Consider the following 13,909-nt stretch of genomic DNA (forward strand, 5'->3'; position numbering starts at 1 on the left):
CCTCAGCCTAGCCTTTGATGGGTGTCCTCAGCCTAGCCTTTGATGGGTGTCCTCAGCCTAGCCTTTGATGGGTGTCCTCAGCCTAGCCTTTGATGGGTGTCCTCAGCCTAGCCTTTGATGGGTGTCCTCAGCCTAGCCTTTGATGGGTGTCCTCAGCCTAGCCTTTGATGGGTGTCCTCAGCCTAGCCTTTGATGGGTGTCCTCAGCCTAGCCTTTGATGGGTGTCTCTAGTGTCTCCCGTTCTCTCTAGTGTCTAGTTTCAGCTCCACGCCTCGTTTATGTCCTGTTATGTGTTTGTCCCGCTGCCTGTGTCTCGCCACAGGACGTGTTTAGTGTCTCCCCCTGCCTGTGTCTCGCCACAGGGCGTGTGTTTGTTCCCCTGTCTGTGTCTTGCCAGAGAGCCCCTGTTAGCACAAAGTTAAGTATGGTTTGAGTTTGTTTGTTCCTTTGTTTGTCTCTTTATTTATACTTTGTGTGTAACTATTATTAAAAAGACTCTTTTGGGTTACACCACCCCTCTGCCTTTATGCCTGCTCCTTCCGCCCACGGCGTTCAACACCTGCCACAACACCCCGTTCATGACACCCATATATATAGTATACACATTAAAATTGGGGAAAAGCAGCAGGCTGTTTTGAGTTGACCAGTATTCAATATGCAAATACTTATGCAAATTTCCTTTTACCGCTACATATAGAGAAATATCAGCCTCTGTCACTGTGGGCTCTGAAGAATTCAGCACTGCTTTTAGTTAAATAATGTTTCTGTTATTTTTGCTGCTGCTGGCAGCTTCATCCTGTGAGTTTCATTTCAAATATGAACTCAGATCCTAGTAAATATTACAGTTATAACCTATTGTACATACATGTTTAAGTAAAATAATGACTTTTGTTTTTTCAGATGTGGAATGTGCAGTAGAACTGACTCAGGTCTCCTCAGTGATGTTAAAGCCAGGAGAATCTTTAACCCTCAGCTGTAAAGTATCCGGATACTCTGTTACTGATAACAGCTACGCCACAGCTTGGATTCGACAACCTGCAGGGAAAACTCTGGAATGGATAAACCTCATTTGGGGAAGTGGGGATATTGGTCAAAAACATTCTCTAAAAAGTAAGTTCAGTATTTCTAAAGACGACTCCAGCAGCACGGTGACTCTGAGAGGACAGAATCTGCAGACAGAAGACGCAGCTGTGTATTACTGTGCACGCCGACCCCACAGTGATACTTTCACTTAGGTGTCAATACAAAAACACGTGTGCGCTGAAGTCATGAATTGAAAACGTTTCCAATAATAGTAATTTAATAGTAATCTATTTTTGAATCTCTTGGATTTATAGTTTATGTTGTTGAGAAACCACAAAACCTTAAGTTTTGGCTTTTATATAGCGTTAGTTACATAGCTTCACTTTCAACTGGTGCAATGTACTGACCCTGCACACGTCTTCCATGAATGCAAAATAAACTCCACCTCATGAAAACCTCACCATGTCAACTATTACACATACTGCATGTTTAATTTTTTTATGCAAATTTGTATACAGATATAACTGTGTATTAACACAACAGACACGAACAACTTATATGTATACACACATGGCCTGTAAATATCTCTCATCTTCTATACCGCTTTATCCTGTATTCAGAGTCGTGGAGACCTGGAGCCTATCCCTGGACAGGGTGCCAATCCATCCCAGGGCACACACATACTCACACACTCATTCACACACTATGGGTAATTTGAGAACACCAATTATCCTAACCTGCATCTCTTTGGACTGTGGGAGGAAACCGGCATATCCGGAGGAAACCCACCAATCACAGGGAGAACATGCAAACTCCATGCAGACAGAGACGGGAATAGAGCCTGGCTGGGAATCGAACCCAGACCCAGTGAATTCATTCAGCAATTCTGTGAAAGCAACATTGTATCACACTAGCTGGGAGCTAAAAGAGATAGAAGTTACATTGCTAAGCATTCAGATTTTATTGGAATGTGAATTGGAAATGAAAAAAATGGTTTTCAAATGTTTTTACAAATAAGGTTTCATTTAAGTTTACTCTGCTACCCCTAACTAAAATCCAGTTTAGTCAGCCCTGTGAAACCCTTAGATGTTTATTAGAGGACAATAGTGAATAAACAGCATCATAAAGCCAAAAGAACCACAAAGCCATGTGGGGGACACAGCAAACATGTAAAGAAGGTGCTCATGTCAAATGAGACCCTAAACATACTGTACAGTACAACAAGAGCTACAGTTACATGGTTTAGATCAAAGCATATGCATGAATGTCCCAGTCAAAGTCCAGACCTGTCTGAGCTTAAGCTTTTTTGCAAAGAGGAATGGACAAAAAACATTTTACTCTCTACATGTGCAAAGCTGGTAGAGACTTGCAGTTGTAATTATAGTGAAATGAGGGTCTACAAAAGTATTGAAGGGAGGGGAGCGGTGTTTGAAAATAAATGAATGCCACACGTTTCAGGTATTTATTTGTAAAAGTTTTACAATTTCTAAAGATTAACTCTGCTTGTGAATCCTCCCATTACCAACAGATATGCAAATACACGTATGTGGGTTGGATCTCAATCTATTTATGGAATTCAATAGTCTCTGTTAAACATTTCAAACAGAGGAAAACCCAGAAAAAAACAACACACACCATGTTCTCTACATCTTTACTGCTCCTGCTGGCGGCTGCATCCTGTGAGTGCTTTATCAAATTCATTTGTTAATTACAATAATAATAAATGTGTAATAATCATTCTGTGTATTGTGGGAAATATCACAGTGTGTTTTCTTCTACAGATGTCCACAGTTACTGTATAAACAGTCCAGCCAGGACAGAGTCTCTCCATCACCTGTAAAGTTTCATATTCAGTTACGAGCTATAGTACAGCTTGGATCCAACATCCTGCAGGAAAAGCTTTGGAGTGGATTGGGTATATCAGTAGTGGTGGGAGTTTATATTACAGTAACAAACTGAAAAATAAGTTCAGCATCTCCAGAGACACTTCTACTAACACGATAACAATTCAAGGACAGAATCTGCAAACTGAAGACACAGCTGTGTCTTCTTACTTCTTACTGCGCAAGATACACAGAACAGTGGATTCCCCTTACAAAAACTTTGAGACATGTAGACATGTGCACATCCTCTCAATGCGCCTATAAACAACTCATGCAAATGTATACTATTGATGACTGATAAACACACACACACACACACACACACACACACACACACACACACACACACACACACACACACAAACATTATCACTCAGCTTAACTCAAGTACCTCAAAACATTGAGACTGGACTGACTAATCAACACAAGGACAAAGACACTGACCTACACCACCAAACTATCATACACACCAACCTGTAAATGCTCTTTTGCACAATATTAATTACTGGATTACTTTTTGCACTAACTTCTTAATTCTTGTCATCACCTCAACACATTATTATGTTATGTTGTCGCACTGTCACTTTGTTGGTTTTGTTTGCACATTTGCACGTGCACTTCATGTTATCTGTTGTCTGTAAAAATCCTGTAGGTAGTCTCCTTAGCTAGTTAGTTTTTGTTAATTTATGTTGTAAATGTATGTTGCATTGAGCACCTTGGTCCTGGAGGAACGTTGTTTCATTTTACTGTGTACTACAGTAACTGTACAGTATATGGTTGAAGTAACAATAAAGCCTACTTGAAATTTAACAGCTTGTGTCATTGAGAATGAACAAATTGCATAAAAATGACATTCGCTTAAGATACATTTCACAGTTATTTTAAATCATGCACCTTTTTTATTTTACAGAATATTACAGTTTAACAGTGGAAATTAATATTCCATTAGTGGATTAATATTCATGAATAGTACATGCTGCAACCTCGCACATGTAGAAAATCCATTACATTTAACATAATGAATAAAATTTGCTGCTGACATTTAACATAACTCCCTGGATAATTATTTATTTAAAAAAAATAATAAAAATTATATCATGTCCAACAAAAAATGCTTATATACAGTATAAACATTACAAGTGTCGGCAATTAAAATCCCCTATAAGAAGGCAGTAGCTCTTCCAAATATAAAAACCTGAAGAAACATATCATTGCTGAACACCAAAAGTCCGCAGAAACAGCACACAACAGTCATTACACACTATTTATATACTATGACTTATACTATTTAAAAAACATTTTTTTTTACAGTTTTCACAAAATGTTTTTTTTAACTCATGTTCTGAAACTAACACAATTTTTCAAAACTCTTAACACAAAATGAAAAGATTTAACTACTTTAAACCTACTTTAAAAATTCACACTGCAGACTATTACATCATAGCGAAGTTAAAATATCTTGTCTAAACTAGTCAAAATTAATATAAGATCAAAAACCGATACTTTTGTTGTGTTGTGTTCCATAAACAGTTGACAAAAAACTCTGACTAAAGACCCCTAATCAACAAACTCTATAAACAGTCGAAGTCAAAAGATAACGAATATTTTATCGTGTCAGGTTGAAAAGCTATTTTTATTGTTTTGTTTAAAAACTGGATAAGACATGCTTTTGCAAAAACAAATCCTGTCTCATATAACAAAGTACAGATAGATATTCTCACACAATTTTTTAAATATATTTCTGGTTTCTAAAGATCTCAGATTGTGACTTTTGCCTTGTACTACGTATCACTTTTACCTGCATCCACATCGTTCCTTATGAGCTTTAAAGCCTGTGGGGGGCGTTCTTTCTCTATTCACACTCTTTATCTACACAGCATGTTGACGTTAAAAGACTAAGTAGGATGTAATCCATATTAGAGCATGTTCTCCTGCTCTAAGAGCAGCACTGTTGTAAGATCACTAGATATTCAGCCACAAGTTTCTGAACTAAAATCAATACACCATGCACCAGGACCAGTGCTGGAGTGGATCAGCTGGTAGCACAGCTTCAGTACTGGTTGAAGAGGTTTATTAAAGGACAAGATCTATGTTTTAGCTGAAGTTTCCAGCATCAGTGTGATTTATAATGTTGAATTCTTCAGGAGGTGTGATGTATACAGTAAAGCAATGTTTATATTTTACAGTACAATAGCAAAAATGTTCTGAGAAATTAAATATTGTAAATAATATCTTAGCAGATCAAAGCTTATAATTTTACTTAATTAATTTCATATTACATCACACACACGCACACACACCCACACACACACACACACACAACTGTTTGATTCCTTCCTTAGCAATTCTATTACACAATGTAGTTGTTTGTTAGTCAGCTGAATAAAAGCTCCAATAATGCTCTATATATGGATATATATCTCTATCTATATCTATCTATCTATATCTATCTATATATATCTATCTATATATATATATATATATATATATATATATATATATATATATATATATATATATATATATGGATATATAATGCTCACAGGATCTAGAAGGTCTAATGAAATATTAATATGAATATTAAAGAACATGTTTCGTCTTTGACCTTAAAATGTAATTATTTGTGTTAAGCTGAGAAAGCATTTACTCCATGTGGGTTGTTAAAGCTGTGTAAAGTGGATGTTGGTATCAGTAATGGAAAGTCCACACACATCTGAAGGAAGAGAACCAAAGTGTAAATGTTTTTTGCACCTATAGAGGGCAGTAGCTCGCTTCTATTGACACAACACATGAAATGTGTTCAAGAAATAATTCCTGTAATGAGAGAATACACAAGTATTATCTTACAAAACTAGATAACATTAGCAGTAACACACCTTACACATTAATTCAGACAACTTTAACATGTATATTATAAACACGTATAAAACAGTGCTTAATAAACTTTAAATGTTACTTGTACATCATTGATTAAAACACACATCAAGATAAACTGACAGACTGTAAACTGACATCACTCTCATCCTCAGCAAATGCAAATTCAGCCTGTGGATGTTCATATTAAAGGCCTGACCCTATTGGTTTAAGTGATGTCTATGCAAATTTATTGTTATGATTTGCTCTGCATAAAATATCAACTTGTTGCTCAACTAAAGCTCAAATCATCCAACTGAATTACAGAACTTCCATCACAGAGTTTGATCATGGGGCGAAAAGTCATTCAGTGCATTTTTATACTCATATTAACACAAGGTATCTGAGACTCAGTTATAGGTTTTTCGCTGAGTGTTTTATTTAATACATGAATGATTATTTGTGATTGTTTTATCTAACAGGTTTCTGCAGTGCTGAGATCAGACTGGACCAGTCTCCTGCTGTGGTAAAGAGACCTGGAGAAACTGTGAAGATCTCTTGTAAAATAAGTGGGTATTCAATGACAAGCAAGTACATACACTGGATACGACAGAAACCAGGGAAAGCTCTGGAATGGATCGGTAGGATGGATACAGGTAATAATAGAGGAACATATGCAGATTCTGTGAAAGACCGGGTCACCTTTACAGAAGACGTTCCTGCAAGCACACAGTATTTAGAGGCCAAGAGTCTGAGGACAGAGGACACTGCGGTTTATTACTGCACTCGAGATGCCACAGTGACTGATCCAGAGGAAGCAGCTGTACTAAAACCACACACATATATTATACATATTTTACTGAGTAAGTTATTATTGTTAGTGCAAGGTATAAACGTGATTGTGCTCTTACTATGTTTCTACAACTGCTAAATGTAATACAAACCAAGAAATGAATGTGTATTACAGAGGGGCCATTCAAATCAGTTCAAATTCAAGTACTGGACCTTTCATATGTGCCATAAAAAAGTATTTGACCCTACTATTACTGTTCTCTATTGCTATTACCACGTCCCTTAGGCACACACACAAAAACACTTCAGCCAGTACAGACTCATATCTCAGTAACCCAATGGGCTCAGGACAAGTGGGGCGCCATTGGGACTCTACTTTATAGTTTCTCTAGGAATTATGTTTTTAATTTATTAGGAAATTGCAGGCAGAATATCTTTCAGTACCATTTCCTATATTTTTTGTTACTTACTGTGAGTACCCATAAATAACTTTGCATAAAAAATGCATCAAATTTTAAAATGTAAAAAATAAGTTTTAAATAATGTTATCATCCAGTGAAATAAAAAGAGAACCTAGCAGCCACATTTGCCAGTGGGTTGAGAATTGAACAATGAGAAAAGTGTCTACACATAAACCTTTAATTACAAGTAGTATTATGGTTTATAAAACACATTAAAAACAATACTAAAAACAATACAGTATTTACAGTTTTTCTCGATGGGTTTGGCTCATTTCTTGAAACCGAGATGACATTCTCAAAACCATAAGGTCATTTGGCCAAACAGTCTTACAGTTCTGCTCAACATTATAGCTCACTAGCAAAATCAAATATCTTTCTCCAAACTCTTCATCCATGCTTCAAAAGCAGATTCCTTTCCCATATAAAAGGTCAGTACAGTAAAAATAGCACAGATCCTTCTCAATTACCTTGGCACATGTGCATTCATTTAGTGCTTTTGTCAAAATAACCTGGATGGTTTAGCACAACACCATGGATCCCCTGCAAAAGCTCATATCTCTCCCAAAACAGTTTATCCATGTGTCAAAACTAAATATCCTTCTCATATAAATAGTCAATGCCCCCAAAATGCATTGTACCATTGGCATTGTTTAAGCACTGCAAGTCAAAATGCTTAGACGTTTTGTCACTGAGGCACAGGTCTAGCAACAGAATACAACTATGAATAAATCTAAAATATTTTACAGTAAAAGCAGCCTCCAATAAACCACTCATACTCAAGGAAACTGTAAACATTTTTATTCGTACAAAGAAATGTTAACATTAGAGAACATACTGTGAAAAGAAAACGTATACAGGATTCTGTAAATGTGAACAGTCATAAACACAAACAAAAAACAAAAAAAACAAAAAAAACTCTAGCCTACCATACTGTAAATAAAGTTTCAGAACTATAGTACAGTAATATTTTCAGTGGTCGCCATTGTCACCCCCCTCTTTCCTGGCCACCATCCTCATCCTCCTGGCCATCGACGCGCTGCTCTCTGTTAGGCCATAAATTCTCATCCACATCGCAACGGATATTTTCTCTTGCGATGCAGCGAGGGAAGAAACGGCGTGAATGTCTCAACCATCCCCTACATTGATCCCCTGTGATGTCCTCACATGCAGCATCCATTGCATGCAGCAGGGCCCTCTGGTCTTGAGCCTGATGCTCATACACCCTCCACCTCCAAGCTGAAAAAAACTTCTCAATTGGATTTAGGTAAGGAGAGTAAGGTGGAAGAAATTCCATTAGCATCCGGGGATGGGTGGTGAACCAGGATCTGATGCGTGAGCCACGGTGGAAGTTCACATTATCCCACACAATGACATAATGTGGTAGCTGAGGTCCTTCTTCACCTCTCTCATTTTCCGGGATCAGATCAGTATAAAGGTGGTCCAAAAAATTGAGGAGCTTTTGTGTATTGTAGGGCCCTAAACTGGGAATGTGTGTGGCCACACCTCTTTCTGATATAGCGGCACACATTGTTATATTTGCTCCTCGCTGGCCTGGGACATCCACAGTGGCTCGGTGGCCAATGATGTTACGGCCACGCCTTCGACCTTTGGCCAGGTTGAAGCCAGCTTCATCAACGAACACTAGGATGTGAAGGGTTTCGTTGCCTTTTAATGCCATTATTCTCTACAATAGAATAAAAATAAATCTAATCAGTCAAGTAGAGACAGATACTGCAAAAAGAGTACTACTGTAAAAAGAGGGAGTGAAAAACTGAAGACAATTTCTAGGCAAAATGCTCTAGTCACACAAAGCTGGATTCTGAAGGTAAAAAGGATAAAGCAAAACAAAAAAAAGTGGTAACCATGTCTTACTGTAATAGTGTTACAATGATAGACAACCTGATTGATTGTCAATTACTGTCATACTGTAAATTTATCAAATGTTCCAAGAAATTCTTCCATGGTATTATATCCTTGACTAATTTTGACAGTTGAACAGACAATTGTGCATATGATGACTTACACAATGAAACCATGCTGATATGTTTTGGAGAGAGTAACCATTTCACTGAAAAATCAACTAATCAGTTTAGATCAGCAAGATCTATTTATTTGGAAAATGTGCTAAATGTGGGCTCATTATGCTAACTGTAGCTACTTGTACATAATCATTTGAAAAAAAGCACAGAGTCACTTGAGACATGTACTAAAGCATTTGCAATTTGATAAAACCAATGAGAAATGACATTCTGTTGTGAACAATTGCAAGGTGGTTTGGAGATTTGTCCATGTTATTTTGAGAATGTCATCTCGGTTTTAAGAAATGAGCCAAACCAATCGAGAAAAACTGTAATTCAATACCTTTAACATGTTCCAATTTAGCACAGAATTGCACAATTTCATTGCATTTAAAAGGATGGATGGATGGATGGATGGATGGATGGATAGATAGATAGATGGATGGATGGATGGATGGATGGATGGATGGATGGATGGATGGATAGATAGATAGATAGATAGATAGATAGATAGATAGATAGATAGATAGATAGATAGATAGATAGACATACTTCCTTTATTGATTATGTGAGGGAAACTATTGTGTTACAGTAGCAGGAGGTTGCACAAACAGTAGTAAGGGGGAATAAACAGGGGGGGGGGGGGGCAAAATGTAATTGTAACATAAATAAATAAAGTATTGTAAATATAAATAAAGAAAAAATAATTATAAATAAATAAATAAAAAATTGCGGAAAATAAAACCAACTTAGTTTGTTAGAAAATGTCACAATCAGGAGTGGTCAGGAGAGAAGTTTGAACATACTGTATAAACCTGTTGTATAAAGGCTAACTAAAGGCTAAACCAAAATTTTGCCTTTTATAAGATGTTAGATTATACCAATATTCTCAAGGACAAATAATAATAAAAAAATAATGCTCACTTTAACACTTTAAATAATCATGTTGTGTTAGGGATGTAGTTGCTGTTCTGATCACTTACATCATCCTGACTCACACATTTATTCTATCATTACGCTGTGATTCAAATCCAGAGTGCTGTGTGTCCGTGCAGTATTTATGTGCAGATGAGCTGAGTGCAGCAGTCGAGTCTCATCAACACTCACCATGAAGATCCCACTCTCCTTATTCCTGCTACTAATCAGCCTCATCAGTGAGTCCAAAACTGTAACCTGTGATTTACTCCCTTATCTGTATGCTTTTGTATTTAGGCTTGATTAATTTAATGTTTTCTCTCTTTCAGCAGGTGTGAAATTTCAAAGTCTCAAGTTATTACAAAGAACAGTGCAGAAAAAAACTGGAGAAACTCTGAGTCTCTCCTGCAGAGGATCTGGATTTACTTTTGTAGACTACAACATCCACTAGATCAGACAACAGATGAACAAACCACTGGTGTGGATGGGACGTGTTTGGGGGAGTGGAAGTGGCCATGACCAAATCTTTTGAAGAAAGAATAGAAATCACCAAAGAGAGTTTCAAATACGCCATGCTGTTGGAATTATCTTTGATGATTTCTATTCTTCCTGTGTGTTATTGTGCATGAGATGCAAAATATCACAATTTAGAGGAAACACTGTACAAAAACATAAGCGGTGCTGCTGTTCCAATTGATTTTAAGAGAAAAATTTTAGAGCCCATTACACTTTTCCATTTAGATTAGGGATTCCTAATCATTCTTCATTTCATTTTTCATTCATTTGTCCACAAATTATCTATACCACTTATCCTGTGTGATGTCATGGGGGTCTGGGAGATTATCCCACCTATGGGATACACCCTGGATGTGATGACAACCCATCTCAGGGCACAGCACACATACGTTCATACACTCAATCATACTGTACACTTCTGTCGAAAATGCCAATAATTCTAGACCGCATGTCTCTGGAATTTGGAAGGAAATCTAAGTACCAGGAGGAAACCCATCAAACACTGAAAGGACCAACCCACAATGCCTCCCTCATATAGTTCTCATGATATATAGTTATAAAGTATATAAAGTTCATCAACAGGTATGGTGGGTTAGTGGTTTCTATTAGCACCATCACCTCACACCTGCATGTCACGGTGTATCTACCATGTGTACTCCGTTTCATGGCATAGACTATAGCCTGCTCACGACCCTGCATAGGATAAAATATATAGATAATGGATAAATGATTTTTGACTAAATCATCCACAATGCTAAGTAATGAATAAAACATTTGACTTGTGATGTCATAGCACATTATGGTGTCATGTGATCAGGCCTGATGTGAAGTGAGATGTAATGTTAACGCCCTCAATTGCACAGCATCCCAAACTGGTTTATTTCTCTTCTAACACAATAATCTGATAATTCTGCTAAAACATTCTGTCATTTCACATCATTCCACAACACTTTACTACTATACATTATTATATTTACAATTTCTGATTAGACATAATTATATATTAAATATTGCATATGCAATTTTCTTTTATCATAACTTAAATCATAGACGCTGTAAACAGCTGTTGTCTTAATTTATTTTCTTTTAAACTCTATCAGTTATTTAGAGTCTCTCAAATGTCCCCTCAGATAAGAAGTGTCCCTATGCAAATGTCCTTCTCTGTTATGTATTTAAGCAGTGAAGACCAAATGCTTTTACTTATTCTGCTTAATCACACACCATGATCTCTACATCCCTGCTGCTGCTGCTGGCAGCCGTACACTGTAAGTGTTTTAACATTTTATTTATAATACAGTTATTGTTTTGTATACTTTCTTTATTTTTTTTAAACATTAAAATGATCTCTTGTTTAACAGGTGTTCACGGGGTTCAGCTGATTCAACCTGGAAGCATGGCTTTAACCCCTGGTCAGTCACTGACTCTGACCTGTGAAGTTTCTGGATATTCATTAACTGATAGCAGCTACTGTACAGACTGGATACGACAACCTGCAGGAAAAACTCTGGAGTGGATCGGATATATATGTTATACTGGTGGCACTGCTTACAGTGAGAAACTAAAAAGCAGGTTTCAGATTTCCAGAGACACGTCCAGGAGCACAGTGACATTAACAGGACAGAACATGCAGACTGAAGACACAGCTGTGTATTACTGCGCTCGTCACCCACAGTGAGACAGATCAACAACATCCCTGTACAAAAAGCCCAGTATAATAAAACAGTGTACATTGTCAGCATTGACAACTTCTTTTTAATAATAATAAAAAGAAGTTTTATTAATAATTATTAATAATAATTCTTAATTAATTAATAAATTGTGACATCAAAGCATTATAGATAAACACTATAAGTTTTTTAAAAATAGATTATTAATAATTTAGAAAATAAGGTGTGAATGCATTATCAGCTAGTGTTTTATGATCACTTTGAAAAAAAGGACATGGAGACCTAAAGGAAATCATTTCTAGGACGAATATCCCATGACTATTACTATCTTCTAATTCTGTTTTTTCCTTATTATTTCACTATTTTATACAATTATTTAACACTGTTTACCTACTGTATATTGGATAATATGAGTTTATGTCTCTCCAGAAGACATGTATATTGCTGTCTCAGCCAAAGATACACCATTAAGTGAACTAACTGAAACTGGTTTAACTGTAACTCATAGAAAAGATAACAGTGTCTTTCAAATATTAAAAAACATTAATATAACACAGTATTTCATCTTTAGCCTTAATATTATATTATTTGTCCTGAGCTGAAAATGCACTTAGTCCATTAAGGTTGTTGAATCTGAGATGTGTAATGTGTATGTTTGTATCAGTAATGGAAACACCACACACTCAGATCAGTACAAAACACACATCTGCAGGAAGAGATACAAAGTGTAAATGTTTTTTGCACCTCTAGAGGGCAGTAGCTCTCTTCTATTGAAACAACACATAAAATTTATTTTAAAGTTAATTCCTATAATGAGAGTATTATCTTTCAAAACTAAACTAACTGCAGCAGTAACACACCTGACATATTAATTCAGATCACTTTAACATGTATACTACAAACACATATAAAACAGTGCTTAATAAACCTAAGCAAATTGTCTATTATGCATGTGTCAAATAAAAAAGTGTTCATTTATTGTATAAAAATTCTTCCTTAGTAAATAACACCACTTCTAAATTAAGCAAATTAATAATAAATAACAACTTTAAATTTTATTAATATGTACAGTACATTGAGGAGTTAAAAAACACTCTCCAAGATGAACTGACAGACTGTAAACTGACATCACTCTCATCCTCAGCAGATGCAAAACCAGCCCTTGGATGTTCATATTATATTATAGACCTGACTCTATTGGTTTAAGTGATGTCTATGCAAATTCATCCTATTATAATTTGCTCTGCATAAAATATCAACTTGTTGCTCAGATAAAGCTCAAATCAGCCAACTGAATTACAGAACTTCCAGCCATCACAGAGTTTGATCATGGGGCGAAAAGTCATTCAGTGCATTTTTATACTCATATTAACACAAGGTATCTGAGACTCCTTTATAGGTTTTTCGCTGAGTGTTTTATTTAATTAATTAATGATTATTTGTGATTGTTTTATCTAACAGGTTTCTGCAGTGCTGAGATCAGACTGGACCAGTCTCCTGCTGTGGTAAAGAGACCTGGAGAAACTGTGAAGATCTCTTGTAAAATAAGTGGTTATTCAATGACAAGCAATGACATAGCCTGGATACGACAGAAACCAGGGAAAGCTCTGGAATGGATCGGCTATATGAGTACAGGCAATAATAGAGGAACATATGCAGAGTCTGTGAAAGACCGGGTCACCTTTACAGAAGACGTCCCTGCAAGCACACAGTATTTAGAGGCCAAGAGTCTGAGGACAGAGGACACTGCGGTTTATTACTGCGCTCGAGAGACACAGTGA

General features: G+C 36.5%; 2 gene segments (V, D, J or C); both read left to right on the top strand.

The window, feature by feature from the left end:
- Positions 1–11,657: 11,657 nt before the first annotated feature.
- Positions 11,658–12,136, top strand: LOC128544705 (immunoglobulin heavy variable 4-61-like). The segment is given in 2 exon segments: positions 11,658–11,726; positions 11,820–12,136. Coding segments are annotated over 2 exon segments (360 nt in total).
- Positions 12,137–13,368: 1,232 nt separating this feature from the next.
- Positions 13,369–13,909, top strand: LOC128544314 (immunoglobulin heavy variable 1-18-like). The segment is given in 2 exon segments: positions 13,369–13,506; positions 13,590–13,909. Coding segments are annotated over 2 exon segments (369 nt in total).

The sequence above is a fragment of the Clarias gariepinus genome, chromosome 16 (genome assembly GCF_024256425.1).
Source record: "Clarias gariepinus isolate MV-2021 ecotype Netherlands chromosome 16, CGAR_prim_01v2, whole genome shotgun sequence".
Taxonomy (NCBI): Eukaryota; Metazoa; Chordata; class Actinopteri; order Siluriformes; family Clariidae; genus Clarias; species Clarias gariepinus.